General features: G+C 35.8%; 1 protein-coding gene across 1 annotated transcript in view; it reads right to left on the reverse strand.

Moving 5' to 3' along the window:
* Nucleotides 1-22,200, reverse strand: part of CLYBL (citramalyl-CoA lyase) — a 253,209-nt gene that overhangs the window by 19,482 nt on the left and 211,527 nt on the right. Inside the window, 4 exon segments of the mRNA XM_034775548.1 lie at nt 1,842-2,009; nt 3,447-3,540; nt 5,458-5,559; nt 9,070-9,258. Of these exon segments, the coding sequence (XP_034631439.1) occupies nt 1,842-2,009; nt 3,447-3,540; nt 5,458-5,559; nt 9,070-9,258 (553 nt within the window).

Here is a 22,200-nt window from a genome sequence, read left to right on the forward strand (position 1 = left end):
CAAATTTATTTGAGCATAAGCTTTCGTGGGCTACAGCCTACTTCATCAGATGCATAGAACGGAACACACAGAAAGAACATATTTATACATACAGAGAACATGAAAAGGTGGGAATAGCCATACCAACTCAATTGATTGGCCTCTTACAGTTGGTATGGCTACTCCCACCTTTTCATGTTCTCTGTATGTATAAATATCTTCTTTCTGTGTGTTCCGTTCTATGCATCTGATGAAGTAGGCTGTAGCCCACGAAAGCTTATGCTCAAATAAATTTGTTAGTCTCTAAGGTGCCACAAGTACTCCTGTTCTTTTTGCGGATACAGACTAACACGGCTACTACTCTGAAACCTATCAAGGTTAGTGATGGCAAAATTTTTCTAATTTATACACCAAATAAAATGGCCTAATTTTCAAAGATGTTTAGCACCTGCAACTTTAATGGACTTCAACAGGAGCTGCAGATGCTCAAGACCTTTAAAAAACAGGTTATTTTACGTAGGTGCCTAAATTAGAAAATATTGGCCTGTGTGTCTTAGCCATCAGCAGCTGATGAAATCAAAGAGCCCTGTCATATTCCTATTGACTTGAGCAGGAATAGGATTGGGCCCTGAAAGTCCACAAGGACATAAATAATATTCCATAGCTCTGGCACAGTAACAATTTTGTCTCTGAATCTAGATTCAGATTTTGCAAGTACTGGACCAAGGTTCAGCAGAGAATAGGGCAGAATCTGTGCTTAAGAGAGTCCAGAATTACTTTTAAGTCAATGAAAGACAGGGTGGGTGAGGTAATATCTTTGATTGGACCAACTTCTGCTGGAGAGAGAGAGACAAGCTTTTGAGTTTACACAGAGCTCTTTTTCAGACATTCTATGTTGTTTTTAACAGCAAAGTGTGAAACATTTAGACTAATTTTAATTTTCATTTGATATTTTTGTTCAGCTAATGAAAGTACTTTGAAGTAACATGTGCCATTACTTTTACTTTGAAAAGTGTCATCTCTTGTTATATCAGTACCTCAGGATATATTCTTTCAATAATGAATAGCTAATACATATGCAACTGTCTTGAGTCTAACGTGAATAAATAATTTTTGAGAGAAATAATTTAAAGTGTTAGCACTGATTTCTAGAATTCTATAATGTATAGCAAATGGTACATTTCTATTGCAAAAGCACCATCTTTTGGTTGCTACGATGTCTCACTGGTGAGAGAGAGTAATGTGGTATACCAATTACTGGATAACCGTCAGTGTCACAGAACTCTGTTGCAAGGAGCCTGTTGGTCTTGCCGTCTGCCAGTACCTGTAGGTGTCACCAGGTGCACAAGCACTTACTGGGAGGGGAGCCAGAATATTGAAAATCAAATCAAAGAAAACAACATGACAATAACTTTCATATATGAATTAGCATATCGGGGTGGGGGGATTATCCACGCTTTCACCATATAAATAAATAAACAAATTAAAAAATATTAGCCATCATTTAAAAATACAAAAAAGTAATAAAAAAATAAACAGTTCATCACAAAGCACAATATCACATCTCACTTGACCTGTCTGTCAGGAAGAATCACATATTGTACATCTTATACCCAGGCTTCCATTACAAAAATAGTGATATCCTTGATGTGATTTTGGAAAAGCAGCCTATGATTTTGCAGTCTGAATTTTTTTATCTGAAATTTTAAAAGCATAAGCAATTGGGGACTCATTTGACAGCACTCACTGATCAACAACTGATCTATGAACACAAACTAGTTTGCAGTCTAAGTAATATAAAATGTGCCTATATTTTGTAAAGAAAATGCTTAATTTTTGTAGACATTGTCACATAACCATACCAGTGAATCCCATTAGGGCACCCTCTCTTGACTGCCTACGGAGCCCATCTTCATCTTGGAAATCAATGTACACAAGGTCTATAGCTTGTAGGCCAAAAGCCTTTGCTGTGACAATAATTTTTTGCCTGGCGTACAGAATATCATGAGTTTCTTTACTACTTGTAGCACCTAAGAAAACAATGAATAGAAAGAAGTTAACTTTGTTTTTTAAATCTTTTCATTTGAAACTTTAACATAAAATAAAATTTCTTTGTGCTCTCATTTACATCATTAAAAAAAAGAAAAAAGAAAATAATTGAGGGATACAAAGGTTAACTGACCAATTGCTGTAAAGAGATAATTTAAATAGTTTAGTTGGGCAAATATTAAGCTTATCCAGAAAAAATATTTTCTTTGTGCCTTAGCTTCTGAAATTTAGGGTATGATTTGGTTCAAATAATAGATCCTGAGATTGAAGTCAATGGGAGTGTTGGCTGAGGAAGGGCTGCAGGAATCCACCTTCAGTAATCATTTGCTTCTATTACTTATTGTAGTGGCACTGAAAAGCGTTACAACAAGAGAAGCATTATACAGATGGATATACTGTGTACAAGGAAATGGTTAAAAACTCACACTGAGAACAGAATTGCACTTTCCTTGGTTGTGATTCTTGTCACAACCGATGTCCTTAGCCAAATGTTTAAGCTTTAGTATTTGGATTGGAAAATTTGAAAAATTATGGCAGATGACTTTTGAGAGGGGCCAAAAGCATTCACAAGAATTCATGAGTCCACAGTCTATCAGATAAAAACATTCTCACATGAATCCTGGTGTGAAAAAATAATGATCTGTTCTCTTTTCCTTAGGGTCACTGTTCAGATATGGATTATCAATTTGTATAGAATAATTTGTTGTCAATTGTTACATTAGAATATGTATATACTTCATTAACAAAATGGATACTTCTGAACTGTACTTGTTGCCTTTAAGGAGTTTATAGCTGAATCAGATTAAAAAGAGGCTTTTAGCAGATAATGTCTCCGTTAAGCAAATAATTTACAAAAGGGATTTTGAAATATTTCTGGCTTTGGAGAAATGGCATTATCAGTGTAACACAAGTCTACAAGGAGATATGGCTGTTTTGACCTGGGAAGTGTTTATAATGCATTTATTAAAGCAAAACTTAACAAGGATGTATTGTGAATGATATCAAAATACAGTTCATTGTAAATAATGTTAAAAACAGACCCATGAAAATTTGACTTGAAAGGTGGTTCTTAAGAGAATATACAGATAGCTGTTCATATGAATATTACAGTTTAAAATAAGCTTAGTGATTCAACAGGTTTATATTTTATTTTAGCTACAGCGTGCCAAGAATAGGAAAAAAGCCAGTGTTTTGTAAGTCAGCATTTTATCAAGCTCTGAATTTAAAAATGCCAATGACATAATTTACATTAATAAAAATTATGCAGAAAGATGGGAAAATGTACCAATACAAGTAAGTGCAGAATCATGTTTAGAGTTCTTTAGTTATTGCAGTTAGGACAAGTGGATAAAATACCATCACTATTCTCACTACAAATGTCATACATTAACATTTATAATAAACAAACAGGTCAGAACCTATGCTGGCTCGAAAATCCTCTCCTCCAAAGACTACTGCATCCAAATGAAGGCCAACTTGGGATCCTGTGCTTAATGTTTCTTCACAGGCTGCCTTCAAATAAGAACACAACATGAATTTCTACTGGAATGCAGGGATGACAGAGACATGTTATACCAACTCATCTTATCATCAAAATCTGGAAATCTTTCAGCTAAAATTGCTCCAACTAAAGAAAGTACTGTCACTATTGTACTGCACAGAATGTCTTAAAACGACTCATAGCAAAATCTAAAACAATATGTGTGTATATGAATATATACACTGTAGCTACAACATGCACTACTGGATTTCCTACTCTTTTTTCCCCTTCAAATATGAATGAACTTACTGTAATGCCATGGATACTACTGGGATTGGCACTTTAGAAATACATGTAATTACAGTAAACTAAGTACTTATTAAATACTGTCCAAAATAAGCACATGCACTTTACCTCAATAGTTTATGCTTTGGCATGTAATGATTTTGCATCAGAAACAAAGAACAGAATATCTTTTATTAAATAAGTAATAGTTGGAGGTTTCAACATGTTGTGGATTCCTTACTGGAAGAATTCCTTACTGGAGAATTTAAAATCTTTAATACTGTCAAATACAACTAAAAGATAGATACAGGAAGTCAAAAATGCAACAAGTAGTGCAGAGGAATATAAATGTAAAAACAAGCAGCACTTAAAAGTATTATATATAAAGAAATGCATGTCAACATTATTACTATTTTATATAAGAAGATTTTGATATTAATAGTCTTGAAACATACGATATGCCTAGAGAGACAGATGTAATTACAAATTGTACTACTGGGCATCCATATGGGAGAGCTGGTGGGATAGTAAATTATTATTATACAGTATAGTTTAAGCTGCAACTCTACTGCCAACATTAAGAACTACAGTATTTATTACGAATTCTACTACAAAATATCAGAGTGAAAAAAATCTAAATTTTTTTTAATTTGAAATGAAATCTCTCTCTGGGTACTGACAATGAACATGAATGTTCCAAGATATATTTAAGGTATGCAGTAAGGATAAATATTTTTGCTATACATACATATACAGAGAATGAGGCCTCTCAACAGTTCTTGAAACACCTCAAATATACAAGTCTTGAATTACTCTAAAACTTTTCTCTGAAGCTTTAGGATAAGAATATTGCATTTCCAGTGAGTGCATTTGATTTTCCATTTCATGATCATTGGTATCTGTCCCCTGTAAAAACACAGGCTGGATACTGAGATTGGGGGCCATTTGTATTTCATGAGCATCAGGTCAGTCAATTGGTAAATAATATTTAAGAAGATTTAGAAACACTCTTTATACAAGGCAGAAAAAAATATATAATTTGAACTTAAGTGAACCTGAGAACAAAATTCATGTTGTTCAGATGTTGGGTAGTTTAGAACTTCAGCTACACTTCTAAGCACAGAACACACCAATGAACACAAATATGAAAAACTATTATTTGTTCTCAGAGCTATAATATGAAATTTGGAAGTATTTTATAAAGAGGAGCCATTATAAAAACACCATAGTACTATTACTGAAATGATGAAAAGATTATTTATAAAAACAGGGTTATACAACGTCAACTATACTAGTTACTAAAAAGTCAATTTTTACTACAACAATTTGAGCTCTTCAGATCATTTCGAAGCATATCTCCATATTTTAAAACACATTAAATGTAAAAATAAAACAAAAACTACTAGATAGGGTTTTATTATATGGTCTGTATGTATTATCTGGAATTGGCATTTCACGGACATATTTTGGGATTTTGTCAAGGCCTTTACATAATAACATAAGAAATAAAAATACAAACTTTTTAGCGGACTCTAATTCCTTTATTTATTTTCACCTCTCCTATTTAGATGAATTTCTTATTTAAAGGACATAAACTATTTAACATATACCTAGGTTGCTGATAGGATAAAATATGAACTCTTCACCACATCAAGGTTCCTTACCTTAAAATTGAGCAACCCCATTGCAGTTTCCACAAAAGGGATTAAATTCATTGGTTCTACAAGTGTTCGGCCTTTTAAGTGATGTAAAAATTTGTCTGAAAACTAAAACCAGAACAATATTATACGGGACCAGAGAAAAATTCATTTACAAATATCCAAATGTACATGCACCTTTTCAGAGCTTTCACCTGGCTGCAATGACAAACCAAACAAAACCAGAACTGTAATAAAAAACCCTCAAGCTTTTAACCAGGTCTGAGGTTTTGAGGCCTACAATTCTGAATTGCAACATTACCGTATATTTTGAAGTTTAAAGGTTTAATTGTAAAAATATTTGCTTAACACCTATCACCCTAATGTAGTTAAATGCAAATCAGCAGGCTCTTAAAAACAATGAAGTATTGATATACCTGACGTCCTGTTTTGTTTCATGTCTAATACTAACATCACTGTAACTGTTCCGCAGCTTTCTAAGTGGCATCCGTATTATTCATTACGGCACTGTTACCCTTTGTTCAGTAGGCTTTTCTTCATAATTTTTAGCTTACCTAGGAAGGCCTTAAAAAGGAAGTTTAATTCTTTGAAGACCAAAGCTTTCCAATTTTTTCCATGAGACCAGTTCACAGCTAGCTCTGAGCTGCCAGTGGGGTAGCCCAAATTCCAAAATCTATCATCTGGAAACATACAAAAGCTCTTGCACAGATTTTTCTCCTTTCAAAAGAAAAAAACCCTATATTGTAAATCTATTATGTCTCTCTAGATCTAGTAATTTGTGAGGAGATAAACATATCACAGGTATGGTGGAAGATATTTTAGTAAATAAAGACAAAAATAACACATGCATCCATTTTAAATTTAAGGAATATGCAACCATTAATGGATATCAAAGGAAAAGGGAATTTTAATCATCTCTCCATTCAGTCTCAGTTGGGTAAATCATATCTAAGAGATTTGCATAAATATAAACCATCAAAGACTTTTCATCTTCAAAGGGGGTTTCAAGACCCTATAAGCTTTGTACTGTAATCATCACAGGTCACAACCCTGCAGGAATAAGGCTGCTATGGCAACATAAAAAACTAATGCTTAAGGCTTAGCATAATATTCTGACTAATAGAAAGGAAACTCATTTTAAAAGCTGGCAGCCTATTTACCAGAAGCTGGATTAGAGGTGTTATTTCCCCTTTTAGCTTCCCCCCCCTCCCCCCTCCCCAAAAGAAAGGAAAATCTAATCACTGAGATCTTTAAAAAGCTTTCGAGCAATTTGCAGTAACTTTACAATTAGGCCAAAATAAATCACAGCTTTTCACGATGAAGAATTCTGCCATCCCCACATTTTTCTGTGCATCATCATCATCATCTTTTCTGTAACTTTTCCCTAGAGAAAAGAAGTCAGCTAAAATATATAGAATTAAGAAAATCACTGCAATTCAAATGCATACGTGTACAGTGTCTTAGGTAGAGCAACAGAAAATAGTAAACTTCATACAGGTCAGAGCATGAACACTGGAAGCAGTGTACTAAAATAATTTCAGCTTTAGTTCTGAAGATCTCTATATGATTTTGATTTTTGCAAATAAAAAATATTAATGGATGCTAGGGTTTTATAACTTAGATGAAGATTTAAATGGAAGAACTGTTTTTAGATTTAAAACATTTAAATAGTCACCTTGTTAGGCTTCTTAAAAAAAAAAAAACTGCTCCATTTTAATATATATTTTTTTGAAGATAAAAAAAAAAGAATTTTTAATTAAATACTGTCCCCTTCCTCTTTCTTTTTATAATTTGTTATAAGCACCAATACAAAAGGTAACTAGTGGAGAAGTTTCAATTAATTTTTTCAAAAGGAGACGATTAAATGTTTCCGGCCTGGTAAAGTGTTCATTTCAGTGAGGGAGGGAGGGGAAAAAAGGAGAGTGGGGGAAAAAACAAAGATTGGGGAGGGGATGAAGTAGCAGGCCTCAGCAATTCTTTCAATTCCAGTGCACACCCAATAGTGTGTTGGGAAGAATGCACACTGTTCAGGATTTGTGGGAGAATTGTCCCATGACAAAGGAGGGAGAGTTACGCTTGTTATAGTCCAATAAGCCATGCCAGTCAAACAAGTACCCATACTAGGGACAAAAGGAAAGCAAGAGATTCTCACACAAAAGAAAACAAGTAAGCCCATCTTTTAGTTGTGCATCAGCCTCCAGGTTTTATGTTTCACATAAAAAAAATGAGCAGAAAAATAAACAGCAAAAGGCTTCTGTTATTTAAAAAAATTAAACATTTTTTTAACTGTTATTAAATCCAACAAATCCTCTGTGTTCAAAGATTTATCAAAATGCAACAGAACAAAAGTACAGACAATAAGATGTAAGCTAGTGCTATTTTATTTTCTAACGGGATGATATTAGGTATGAAAATTAGCCATTTGAAAAGTTGGGGGATGGGAGGGACAAAATCTTCAGATTTCGTACCATGTAAAACGTATTAGGTGCTAGTGAGGGCCCTGCCATTTTGGAAGCATGAATATTCATAAATGACAAGTTATGTCTAACACTTACATGGTTGTAAATCCTGAGAGGTATTCTCTAGTTACTTTAATTAAATGGTGGTGTAAGGGGACATAACCTCCATTGAAAACAGGGGAGACTGAAGGTACACTATTACAAATGGACAAGTACTGTAATATAGCTAACATATTTGTTCAGTTGTATTCACATATAATATCTTAAAGACTTGATCAAGGGTAGATGCTGAGATTAAACTAGATACTAATATATCTTTCATTACAGCTCACATACATTTTAGATATTCCCTATACGTGTGGTTTTCAAAAGTATGGAACTGCATAATGAAACGTTATTCCTTTAGTGATGTTTTGCAGAAATAATGGTATCTCTAAATAAAATGCACCTCTTCTTAACAATTAAAACAATTATAGCATAATTAGGCCTATTTCAAAGTTTTCTTAAGTAATTTGACATGCCAACCATTTACATTTCAGGTTTTTATTGGCTGAAAAGTCATTCATGAAATGCAAACACACCTGTCAGCAATTAAAAAGGAAGAAATAGAGAACTGTTCAGGAAATAATATCTGTGGTAATTAAAAACACTAGTTAAAAGCTTCCTGTTTGTTCCTCTAGTTGCCCCAAAGAAGTGACCTTTTCCTCCCCCACTCCATTTTTTCATATGTTGCTAACATGTTTTCTCCATCTATAACTTCTCAGGCATGTACATAAAACATATTGACATAGACCACCTTTTAAGGTGTCAGTGAAGGTTCAGAATTTGGTACAATGGACAAAGTTATATTATTATACATTCTCTTCTCTGTTTTGATAATATACTGTAACATTGATATAGATTCTTTTATTGACTGCAGTACTAAGAAAACTAGTTTTCCTTTAAAACTAAAGTTGCTACGTATGTTCGGTGTGCAACTCCAGCCTGTGTACATTTTAATGGAAATGTTACACCCTTTTCTGAGCCAGGCACCAACATTGTCCCATGATAACAGCAACATTCTTCATAACTCTAGCTCATTGGTCCCAATGATTCATTCTAAATTGGCCCAAGGTCTTCAATCAAAAGCTAAGATTATGACAATTTGGTAACTACTCACCCATCTTATTTCTTCAGCATTTTCAACTTTTGGCAGCATCAGGCTTGAAGGAAGAACACTGGACCTCAAAAGGACCTCGAGATCTTGTTCTGCAAGACCACTGGACACTGAATTGATCCTAACACACTTTTCAGTCTGGCCAAACTCAACCTCTTTGAGTGTTTTCACAACTGTCAGCCTTGCTTCTGCCTAGAATATAAATGTTTTAAAAAATTAAGCTTATTTTCTATTGACAGAAAAACCCACTGAGCAGAAAACATGTCAAACCGATGAAAAAAATAAAGCCAACAATATAAAAATCTATTTTTTTCCACAATATCCATTACTGTTTGCTTTTGTTAAACCTTTCATAGCCAGTACCTCAGAATTTTAGTTTTAGCACTTTCTTTACAACTAACAGTAAATATTCAATTTTCAGATCTGATTAATAATAGGACTACTACAGTACTTGAAGAAAACATCACTTTCATGTTTAAAGGTATTACAAGGTGTCTAACAAACACACATCTTTAGACTAGCATCTTTTTACACCAATACTTTTCACATAGCCAAAAATGGAATAAGAGAATTGCATAAAATAATAATACTTCCAATTAATACCCGTATTCTTCTTATGGACCATAATAAAATTATGGTTATCAGTATATAAGGATTTATATGTATATTTCTTTTGTCTTGCTGTATAATCACCCTTTTTATCCATTAAACTGTATTAATGCTTGCAGTTGAGTAGACAGCTCACACATGAAAATAATACCATGTAACCCAAAATAATATGCAGATTTTTCTGGAAACTGTGACTGATAATAAAAAGATACTCTATGTTATCAGCAAAAATAAAAATTCCAAACACACATTTTCTAACTGACACACTCCTCACAAAAATGGTGAAGGAAGGAAAGTTTATAAATACTTGAATACTTGATTTGCATTCAGAATGCTTAAATCCTTTGCTGAAATGAAACACTTCTATTGGCGTCAAGAAAAAAGGGAAGGAGAAAAAAAAGAAAGCACTTGAGCTCACTACTTCCTGCCAATTTCAGTTTCAAAAACAAATTCTTTCAACTTGCCAACAGCCCTTAACAAATTCTCATTGTCAAAATGAACACTTATCAAAAGTAGTTTCATTTGTGAAGAGTTTTTATGGTACTAATAAAACTTTAAAGCTTCTGACTCATGATTGTTTAAAAAAAACAGTTTTAACAAAATACAGCCATTTGAACAGAAATACTTATCTAGAAAACAGGCAAACTCAGAAAAAAATCATCAAAGTTAATAACGAGACTAATACCAATCAGCGAGACAACACATGACAGTAGATTTAAACCAGACGGATACCAATCTCTGCCTGTGAGTAGAGGCAGAAGAGGTTTCAAAATGTGGTCCGAGTTAGAGTGTGAGGAAACAGTAGCTTCCAGTTGTCAGGTCAGATCAGAATAGGTCTCCAAGACCAGTTTAAGACAGCGCTGCAGTGCACTGATTTACAAGGCTTGGACTGCCAATAATTAGGATAAGTTTAGACAGAAGCAAGTGATTACTCTCACCAGTTAAAGTGAAAGAATAATGAAGCTGAAGGTTAATGCAACTTGAATCAAACAGCCTTCAGCTTGGTACTATCTTCCATGTTTCTCCAAAGATTTTAACATATGCCCATCAGCAGGATAGAAAAGGACAACATACACAGACAGAGACACCCCTATGCTATGATTCAAGGCTACATTCAGAGGTCATTTCATTAAAATATAAATACAATCAGAAATGTTATTGCTATTGTGAATGAATTCTAGCTGCTGCCATTATGAAATTAACACACAGGTACACACAGTTTATTAAAACATATTTGGCTGGAAGAGGGCTCCAAAGATATCTACAATTGTTTGTCTTCTGATTTCTTCAAATTGCACTATGTGATGTCATCACTGGCTAATACAAATCCCACTAAATTCTCATTGTCAGAGCAGCAATAGTTGGTTTCTTAGTTGGTCTGAAAGTTTTGGGATTTGGTGCAGAGTGATAGTTTAAAACACATTCTCCAAACCAATTTATGCTCTTAACTAATGTCAGATAAGATTATCACAGTTTCAGTACATAATGATTCACTTTGCAAAATAAAGATCTTCCAAAACTGTCCACTAAAGAAGCATCCAATTCTAAATGAGGTATATTACAGGAAAACTATACAATCTGATTATTATTTTGTTCTACATTACAATAATGAGCAGTAGGCATTCTTGTTAGTTGTTTTTCCCCTCAGGCTGTAAACCCCCATCCCATAAAAAGACAGATCATGTCTTTCTAGGTATATTTCCACACAAAACACTTATTAACAGGCTGTTGCTTTTAGTAATTTACATAAACTAAGTGTGCAGCCCTTTGGTACATATCCCAAAATAACCAATAACATCACTGAATTTATACCAACCAACAAGGATGTTATTTTTTTCATATTTTAATAGAGAAATATGTTACAGTTTTGCTAACACAGGCGTGCCATCTGTTGGGTTGAGAACAGATTCACTTTCTTAGAACCATTACATTTCAGTACTGTCCGCTTCAGAGACAGAGATTCCCCAGCAGTGAAGAAGATTCTCTCCCTTGATGAAATACATCTGGCCCTCATGGTCTCCAAATCATTCAGTTATGTACATTTTAATTATGGACCAGACTGATAGGTACCAGCTACCCAGAAGATTCCAAGTACTACAGCCAGTCCCGAATAGGATAACCTATCCCTACTTAAATCAATGGAAAAGTTCCCATTGACTTCAGTAGTGCAGGATCAGGCCCATAGACCAGGATTACCACAAAATGTTTCATGGTTAAATGGGGGGGGGGGGGGGAAAGAGCACAAAACATATGGATGAAAAAGGGAAGAGTTTTTTCTGCATCATTATGCAATAAAATAGTCTCTATTATTATTACATAATATATGCAGAGCTCAAACTTTCCATTAAACTACTCTCAATTTTTAATAATAGAGAAAAACTTTTGTACTTGATGCAATAATATACATTCAGGTTATACATAGGCCCTTGATGCAAGAATAAATCTGCTTCCAAAGACTTCATCAAACCCCTACTACAAATGGTCAGACTAGTTAAATACATTTGCTCTGTTCTTTATGTCAGTGCTATACCATAAGATAATTCTCTTCAATGAATGAATGCATAAAAAAGGAGAAAAACTGATCATTTAATGGATTATTCCCTCCCAAGGTAGTCTGGGATTATTGTAGCCCAATTAGTATCTGGATCCCACACTGATTGGGTGTTTTATAAACCAGAGAGAGACAGAAAGATGACTAACACTCCTTCTTGTAAACAGTGATATTACTATAGTATATCAGAGTTACGACTTTCACTTGATAATCCATTCTGTGCATATTTAAATGTAAAAACAGTGGCTAATAAGCATATTATTATATTCGTTCTAATATTTGACTCTCCATAGGGCACAGTTTGATTTTTGTTGCCGTGTATTGCTACCAAATTGGGAAGATAAAGGTTTCAGTGATGTAGTACTGCAGATAAATCAACCATCACCAAGACACAGAGACACTGAAATTAAAGAAGGGAATATGCGTGCAGTTGGTTCAATTGGCACCCATTAAAGCTAATAACTAATCATCTTCACAAGTTTCTAGCTCTGAATTATCAAATCTGCAAAGAAAACAACATCCGTCCACTTTTACACTCCAGTGGAAGAGGTGGTCCCTCGCGGCAGGGCTGCACAGTCTCGCCATCTGGAGAATAAATCGAGTGTGAAGTACAGTATAGTTTGGGACCAAGCTCCGTGGCGGCAGCTCAGCAGTTAGTTCATTAGTTCCAAACTTCCAGGGATTAGTGTGGCATCAATTCTACTGTCGGATAGGATAAGACAGACAGAATACGAGATTCAAGGAAGAATGTGACAACTAAGAAGGAGCCCCTTGGGCTTATTTATGAAACTACAAAGTATAAACACACCTAAATAAAACGACCTATATAATAGCATTATCACAGTTTCAGAACATCTGAATTAGTACCCTTTTTTATTTTATTTATTTTAAGTTATATGTCAACGTATAGAAATTTCAACTTTAAAATGGGATAAATGCCATGGAACTACACCCCCACCCAAACTCTGGACCCAACATTAATAAAGAAATAATGAAACAAAGATATTTGGATTTATGGAATTTATGGTATTAGGACAACAAGGTGAAGAGTTATATTTTCTATATTCTTTTGAATTTGATAATGTATTCTGCAAACAAATTTTCCATCATTGTAATTGTTAGAGTTGCATTATCTTGGGGGGTGAGGGGAAAGACATGTATCCATAAAAACATGTCTTGTTCTTTGTGAGTTGTATCTTTATTTCACTTCATTTTCCTGGACACCCTCATCATTTTTTCTCAAGACCTCCAGCCCTTAATGTAAAGATAGAATATGTATATAAATATAAAATAAAATGAAGAGGTTAAAGTCAAAGTAAGTCATGAAAATATGTTAAAACTGATGTCTGAGACATTTTTTTTTTTACTATCTCTTTGCAGTAATTCTTCATACTGAAATACAAAAATCTGATCTGCTACAATGGCAGACTAGAATGTATCATCCTCACAAGAGTCATAATAACTTTGTATGTTTCACATGGCAACAGAAAATTTAAATACTATAGTCACAGGAGAGTTAGGTTTTGTGATACTATTGACATGGTTAAAAACATGCAATTATGATTTAATGTTACTTCCCTTAGTGGTTTGTTTATCCAACTTGACATTGCTGAATCTTTTGTTACTTTTATTGCTGCACAAATCTGGATTTTGTCTTTCTCCAGATCTGACTCTCCAAAGTGCCGCTGAATATTCATAATAATGAATGTTATTCTGGCAAAATTAGTTTATGTAAAGGGAAAACTTGAATTTCTTTACAAGCCATGACTCCTTGACAGAGGTGATAGTTGTATAAAATGAAACATTAGGCCTGTTGGTTTCAGGTTTACAGCAGAGAATGGAAGTGGAACGGAAAATCATATTCATTTTCAAGGAAGCAAAGAAAAACATCAATGCAGAACAATTTGTTTATCTGCTGAATGTTTCTGAAAACAGTAGACATAGTTCATAATACCTATTTTCTATTTTGCACCAGTCCAAGATTTGAACAAACCTCTGAAAGAATAAATTTTCATTGCCAGGCTTGTCAGACTTCCAGACTGAAAAACTATCTAAAAATACCAACATAAACAGTTAAAGGCTCTATATGTCTTTACTAAAATCCCTTCTTTTATCTGCCTTTTAATTCAATTAATTATTTGCAGGATTTTTTTTAAGACACATGAAGTAGTCTCATTCCTTTTAATGCACATTTTCTTTTAATAAAATAAAATAGGCAATTTATAAGAGAATGCACTGAAAACAAAATGTAAGCAAAAAAAGGGGGTTCAGAGGAGAACTGTATGTTTTACACAGGAGGTCAGATTAGATTATCACAATGGTCCCTTCCGGCCTTGGAATCTATGAATCTATGCACTTCATTTCTTCCTCTGCAATTTAGGCAAATAAATATTTAGGTAATTACTGATAGTTACAATACTCTGCTTTGTCTCTTAGAGCCTCTTTCCTGAAGCCTTAAAAGCCTTTTTTCTAATGTTTGTTTTTTCAAGCCCTTCCTCTTTTACACTGTCCCTGTCACTTTTCTGACGGCGACATTCTTCAGAACACAGTGATTCTTCTCACTGTATGCAGCTATAGCATCTGCCTCTCTTTCTCTCTGCTCTGCTCTGCTAAGTGTCTTCACATGCTCTCCGTGGTCTATCAACTTGAAAACTGAAGCAAATTATTGAAATAACCAGCATTATGGACTAACTTGTAAAGATAACTATGCTTTGCTAGAAAATTTAAAGCCCTTACGCACACAGCATTTTGTTAAATGGTTTTTCTTTCCAATGATCCATCAATACACCCTTGAACAACATTTGACATACTTTTTTCTTTTTTTAAAAGGACAATATATTTCAAAGCTCTCTATGGCTGATTGGCAGCTGCTTGCTGCCATTTAGCCTCACTGAGCCTTCCCCCCCAGTGTGGACATGAGTGGACTCCCTGAAGATACTCAGTGGAATCCACCTGACATCATCAGAGTTGGACAACTTCCATATATGACCGTCAGGAGGTGGCTTGGCTTGAGCCTCCACAAAAGTGAGGGAACCAGAAAATTAGAATCTAAATTCCGCAAGGCCAGCTGCCCAGAACCCAGAGCTTATGAATCCTGATTAGGCTTCGTGGATGCTGGACTATGTAAGTTTGCTGAAACTCTACAGAGCCAGGATAACTGCTGATGAGAGAACTACTGCAAGTGATTTAAATATTTTTACAAATTGTGTATAAAATAGTTTTTCATACTTTTAAATATTTCATATAATCAAAGCAATGTGGCCTTTTAACTAGAGATCACTATGATGAGGTGTATACAAACATGCCAGTAGTCTTAAGTCGTAGCCTAAATCTCTCTTTATGTGTAATGATAACAATACTTAGCTCTCATGTGTGTGCACATTGTATATATTTTGGTTTATCCATTTAGACTGTGTGTACCAACAGTATTGACAAGTTTTGTAATAAGCATCTATGTACGATAGGTCCAATAGGATAGAATCTCGTCCACGAACAGAGGAGGCTATTCTTCTATCTGCCAACTTTTATAAACACTTATGAAAGAGATGTAAACAACCTTTCAATTAAAACAAATCAAACTAACACTAATTTCAGGTGGCTGCAAGACATACTCCCTTTAATTTCCCCCCCAGTTTTCTGAGGATGCTTTTCACTATGTGACAGATTAGCATCACAAACGAAATTTCTTTAGAAGCATTAGTGTTAATTAGTCTTCCCGGACAGTATGAATGAGCTGCTGCATGATGGAATGATGCAACAAAAAATTCTGTCTGATGTAATCAATAATGAAACCCGGCAACATTTATTTACAGTGACACAGGAACTCAACCATATGTCCTCATGAATTATTTTTATTTAAAAATGTTTGCCTTGGTATAATACGTAACGAGTTAAAAATTAAAATGTTTACAACTAGGCTTTTTAAAAACAGTTACTGTGAATTAAAAATGCATTTTTTGTTGTTGACACTGTTAATAAATATATCAGAGTACGTGGTATTCTAGCTAAATTAAATGTTAACAAGAGAAAAGTCACTTGCTCCATGTTCGGTAGCTGATTGTTGATACAATTGTTTTAAGTGAGGGACAGATCAACTGTCTCAAAGACCAGGGAAGGTTTATGTTCTAAACAGCCATTTAGTCATCTCTTCCATTATTTTAATACAATGTTCAAAACCAAAAAGAAATAATAAATATAGGCAAATGAGGAAAACACAATGTGAAGGAAATAATGAAAGGCCAATAAAAGACTAGATGAAGGGGAAATACAGCAACTGGGAAACTAGAATTATATGACGCATCTGTTACAAAAAAAGTAGATGCTTCTGTGGTTCTCCTCAAACTGTAAGACAGCTCTTGAAGTAGAAAACACAGAGGGTCAAATTCCTTATCCCTGTTTATTCAGCAATAGCCAGCTCATAGGCACCAACAAGCGCCACAGAACCCTCTGTCGACCAGGCTAACCGATTCTGAGGAAGAGTCAGCCTACCGCAGAAGCAGCTGGAGGAAGGAACCTGCACCCATTCTGCAGGCTGGAGCCATGGAGCTGTTCAGTGGTGGGGAAACCCAAGTTGATGAGCATCCTGAATGCCCAAACAGTCCATCATTCATCCCAGATCTGCTCGCTCTCTCTCTCTCCCCCCCTTTGCTGGTGCAGAGATTACTACTGCTCTAGGGCCACAGTATCCCCTTGTGCAAGGATGAGAGAGAATCAGGATGGGATGCTATCCTCTTGAAATCCCAAGAACAGATCATACCCTGCAAGGGACGATTTCAGAGATGTTTGCTTGGTGGGAAGGTGCACTCTCTTATTTCCATTAATTGCCTTAGGGTGGGGGAAATCTACCTCTTGTAGGTTCCCTACTCTCTAGCTGACAGTTTAGTTTGGGGTATTTCAGGAGAGTTTGTGGATACCTAGTATCTTGCCTGTGAGCTATTGTTTTGCTCTTAATCTGTGTGTCACACACGGTGGACATAATATCTGGTAAAACCTGGTCTCAGCCCTGGTCCAATACAGTATAATGTTTTCTTGCCAAAAGCAATAGCTGAAATATTCCACACAACACTTAGCTTTCGACAAAACATCAGCATGCTTATGTCTGTGTTTGATTTGGCCACCATCCTTATGTAATTTCCACAGCCGTTTAGTTTACTATCTTTAAAATTCTTGAATGTAAAGAAACCATTGTATAGATACATGTTCTCTGATTACAAATTTCCTCTCATACATGAAAATGATCAATAGCTTTAATAGTTGCCAAAAATCTATTCCAGGTGGCACAAACATTTCTCTCTGCAGCTGTATTAAGCCTGGCTGTATCAACCCACCACTTTCCCCATTCCTTCTCTTTCTTGAAACAAAACTACCTCTAATCTATAAGTACTTAAATCTGTCTCTATCAAGGAACGTGTTTTGAAACAAAGTGAATCCAACACTTGGACCAGTCACGTGTGCTTTTCTGAACTCTACAAATGCTGATTCACACTTCTGTGAACAACCAAATAGTTTTCCTTCCTCTGTTAATTTATGCAGTGGTTTTTCTATATTGGTAAACTGTGTAATGACAGTTATTAACAGGAGCAGAGCACTATAAAATCCTTACATCTGAGTGTTTTGGGAGTCAGTCAGCTCTGAATTGCCTCTATATTATTTTTAATCAGTGGATATACTTTTCTTCCTGATTTCAAACTGTTCCTATTTCCTTGGTTCAATTTCACATTCACATTTGTAAGTTTATCACTGTCAATTTGTAAATGTGTGATTCTTGTTCAAAGGATTTAGCAAACACCAACAGGTCTTTCAGATATAATAGGCTGACAGAGGCTTACCATGCAGTACTCCCTGCAAGAGCTGTTCAAAAGCAGAAGGAATATTGTACAATCTAGAACAGGGGTTCCTAAACATTTTCATTTTAGTACAGAAATTTTCTCATGGACCACTCGCTCACCCTTTTGTGATCAGATGATTCACCTGAATGTCCTTTCACAGTCCCATAACATCCTTGTGGCAACTACAGTAATTGCTTACTTGGAAGAGTAATATTAGGAAAGTATTTAACATAATTTTAGTTGTCTTAATTCAGTTTAGAATCTTGAAATAAGCAGAAGCCAGCACCATGTGACCAGCCAGCTCTCCACCGACCATAGCATGGGAAACTGATCTAGAGAGCATAAATTTAAACTGCTATAGCCTTTCTCTTGCTTCAAAAGAAGACGTCTCTCTGCCTTATGGATCTACTTCTCTGTTAACAGTTACTTTAATGAAGATTCAGGGCCAGATTCAGAGTGAGCGGGATTCTGCCTCAGTAATTCAGGGTGCAGGGCCCCATATTGTGGAAAGTCCACTTGGAGGGGGGTTATGGTGATGCAAGGAATCTACAAGTCCCATTTGCTGTGAGCCAGTGCATCTGAAACATTAGGTTTAGCACAGCCTCTGGGCAGCCTCTGCTGGCACAGTTCCTACAGACTTCCACTGAAAACTTAAAGTTGCTCTCCCCACACAGAACCTCTGAATGGAGGGACACAGTGCCAGTGCCATCCACCCTTCACTGGCCTGAATGTCTCTGGGGTGCAGCAAACTGCATCTCCCTAAACAAGCGGTGAGCCTCCAGTGTATAAAACAAGACTAATCCTATCATTCACCATTCATGGCAAAGGGTAAGAATCGCTCATTACAATTTCATTTGGTTTTCTATATGCCAAACAAAATCTGATGATGCAATCCCTTTCCCTGCCTCGAACTAGGAGCAAAGCCTATGGACCAATTGAAAGCCTTCTCCTATAAGAGACAGGCAGCTGATGAGGTGGCTGCTTGATAGGACAACTCTCCCCAGTGCCAATTTTGTGTTGTACATTAGCAGTGCAGAATTACATACATCTTATGGACTAGGACGTAACAAATCTTGATTGTTTAGCTGAGAGTTTTTCCAAACTTTCTGCTAGTCCTCATTTAAATATTCCTCTCTGCACTGGAATAAATCCAGTAAATTCTTCGAGCTTTACTTCATCCCTTTTTCCCTTAGGAATTACCTTAACTGTAAATTTCCTTTTGATGGAATCTATTATTTTAAATCATTACATTGTTTTACAGGGTATTAATTACTGTAGCATCTGGACATACTTTACCTGGCTTAAAGATAGGTTTATGTACCTGTCCTAGTAAATGAAGTAGATAAACTATTGTTCTCAATCTACATCTCACAGTTGTAAGATACAGTAGAACGAGATTCCTGGCCAGTCAGTTAAATACCTGAGATTTCAGATTTAATGTAAAAATGTGTGTCTTGGATATGTTTGTAAAAGCAGCCAGGTTCAGAGTTAAATGTATATCACCAACCAGAGTGAATTCCAACAGTATGATCTTGCTACTAAGAAAACCCAGCTTCTTGCTTCACTAGAGTGAACCCATTAGAGTCATATTCTCCAACAGTTGTTACCATTATTAGAATTCTTGCTTGTTTCAAATCTATCAGGACTTTACAGCTCAAATTCCAGCTAGAGTCTGTGTTTCAAAACAGGCCTCCCCAGCTACCATTTTTCCTTTGCTGGAAAGTTACTTAAGCATTTACAGTGCTTTGAAGATGATTTTGACCCCTAGAGTAGGACAACTAGCTAAACTGCTGATTAGTTACTTATACAATTTTTGTATCATCTGTATCACTCCTTTCATGGGAATTTCCCAAGACTGAATTTGCAGAATCTTTTACTGGCATTTATTACAGTGTTAGATACATTGAAATCCCAACCTAATATGAATTTAATTTATTGTATCAGTCCCTCAGACACAAATTCCACAGGTTCAGCTTTTAAGCTATATTTTCCTCCATTTATGGGCTGGTGCTTCTTCCCAAATCAGTGTCAATAAGAGACTAATTTCACCAATCAATTTTGGATTCTAACATTTGTAGCAAATCTGTGCTAATAAATCTTAGGACTCGAACTATATACAAGTTTTGTATGTATGTAAATATATTGGCTTAGAAGCCAGAATAGTTAAATCAGTACAATCCCCTAGTGCGGCTACAGTTATACCGTTAGGAGTTGCTTATAGCAGTATAGCTTATCCTTGTAAATTTATATGAGCACCTTTATATAAGAACTTTTTACACACAATAGAGTTGCTCCAATTTAATTATATTGGTTTCTAAACCAATTTAAGTAAAACAGGTACAAAAACTGTGTGTAGACCAGTTCTTAAATTTAAGCCAGTGTTCACAAGTCTGGCATAATTCATATTTTCAGTTTCAAACTCCCTTTACTGTTGTTTAACCACTTGGATTTAAACAAAAATTATAGGACTAACCATACTATAATGGGGGGAGGGATAGCTCAGTGGTTTGAGCATTGGCCTGCTAAACTCAGGGTTATGAGTTCAATCCTTGAGGGGGCCACTTAGGGATCTAGGGCAAAAATCAGTACTTGGTTCTGCTAGTGAAAGGCAGGGGGCTGGACTCAATAACCTTTCAGGGTCCCTTCCAGTTCTAGGAAATAGGATATCTCCATATATTATACCAGCTAACTAAAAGTCCACCCCTTTGACTTGATATTAACTTGTTCCTTGAACTTGGTGAAGGGTTGCCAATAGACACCTGTGAAGATCTGTCCTGATTTTCCTTAAATGCGCTAGCAGTCTTTCCTTCTATGGCAAACAGTCCTACTGTACCAGCATTTGACAGGATTGCCCTTTATTGCAGAATTGATATTTTATTTTATTTTGCAAACTGCATGTGACATTTTTTCCAAACCTCTCAGATATTTCCTGCATCTAATTAGAATCCCTTTTCTCATCAGGAGTATTAGATTCAGAATTATACTAATAAGATTCAGGAGATATTCCTTCCACTTTCCTCAGAAGTGGCTGTTTTTACCTCTGTCCTGCTGTATAATTCTAGCTCTGTAGTAAGCTGCACAGTCTCACAAAGTTCCTCTGCCTCCATTTGTCATTTTTAATTTGTAGTCCTGCTCTAGTTGGGCACCAATATATCGGCCCATTGCTAGTCTGTCCCAGGTAGATGCACTGGTATGTGGTTATGCTGTCAGCTACATCAATCTATACAGGTTCTCTGATAGCTCAGGTGAACTTCTTTCCTCCTCCTCCTTGGTCTTAGCTCGACTCTGACCAACTGAACCTGATGACTGGCCCTCAAACCATTTAACAAGGGCTTGCACTAAGTCTGGAGAATTCAGTTTCTTTTCTGTGGATAAAATCTGCAACAGTATCAGACCTGGTCCACTTAAGTTACCAGATAACTCCTCACCCTCCCCCACCCATTCATTTGGCATGCAATGTTACATTAGGCTTGTCAAGGCTGCTTTCCCACTCTGAACTTTAGGGTACAAATGTGGGGGCCTGCATGAAAACTTCTAAGCTTAACTACTAGCTTAGATCTGGTCCACTGCCACCACTCCCAAATGTGCTAATTCACTTCCCTGGGTAGCCTTGAGAGACTCTTCACCAATTCCCTGGCGAATACAGATCCAAACCCCTTGGATCTTAAAACAAGGAGAAATTAACCATCCCCCCTCCTACCTCCCACCAACTCCTGGTGGATCAAGATCCAACCCCCTTGGATCTAAAAACAAGGAAAAATCAATCAGGTTCTCAAAAAGAAGGCTTTTAATTAAAGAAAAAGGTAAAAATCATCTCTGTAAAATCAGGAGGGAAAATAACTTTACAGGGTAATCAAACTTAAAGAGCCCAGAGGAATCCCCTCTAGCCTTAGGTTCAAAGTTACAGCAAACAGAGATAAACACTCTAGCAAAAAGGTACATTTACAAGTTGAGAAAACAAAGATAAAAACTAACACGCCTTGCCTGGCTGTTTACTTACAAGTTTGAAATATGAGAGACTTGTTCAGAAAGATTTGGAGAGCCTGGATTGATGTCTGGTCCCTCTCAGTCCCAAGAGCAAACAACTTCCCAAAACAAAGAGCACAAACAAAAGCCTTCACCCCCCCCCCCCCCCCCCCCCCCCCA

The sequence above is a fragment of the Trachemys scripta genome, chromosome 1 (assembly GCF_013100865.1).
Source record: "Trachemys scripta elegans isolate TJP31775 chromosome 1, CAS_Tse_1.0, whole genome shotgun sequence".
NCBI lineage: Eukaryota > Metazoa > Chordata > Testudines > Emydidae > Trachemys > Trachemys scripta.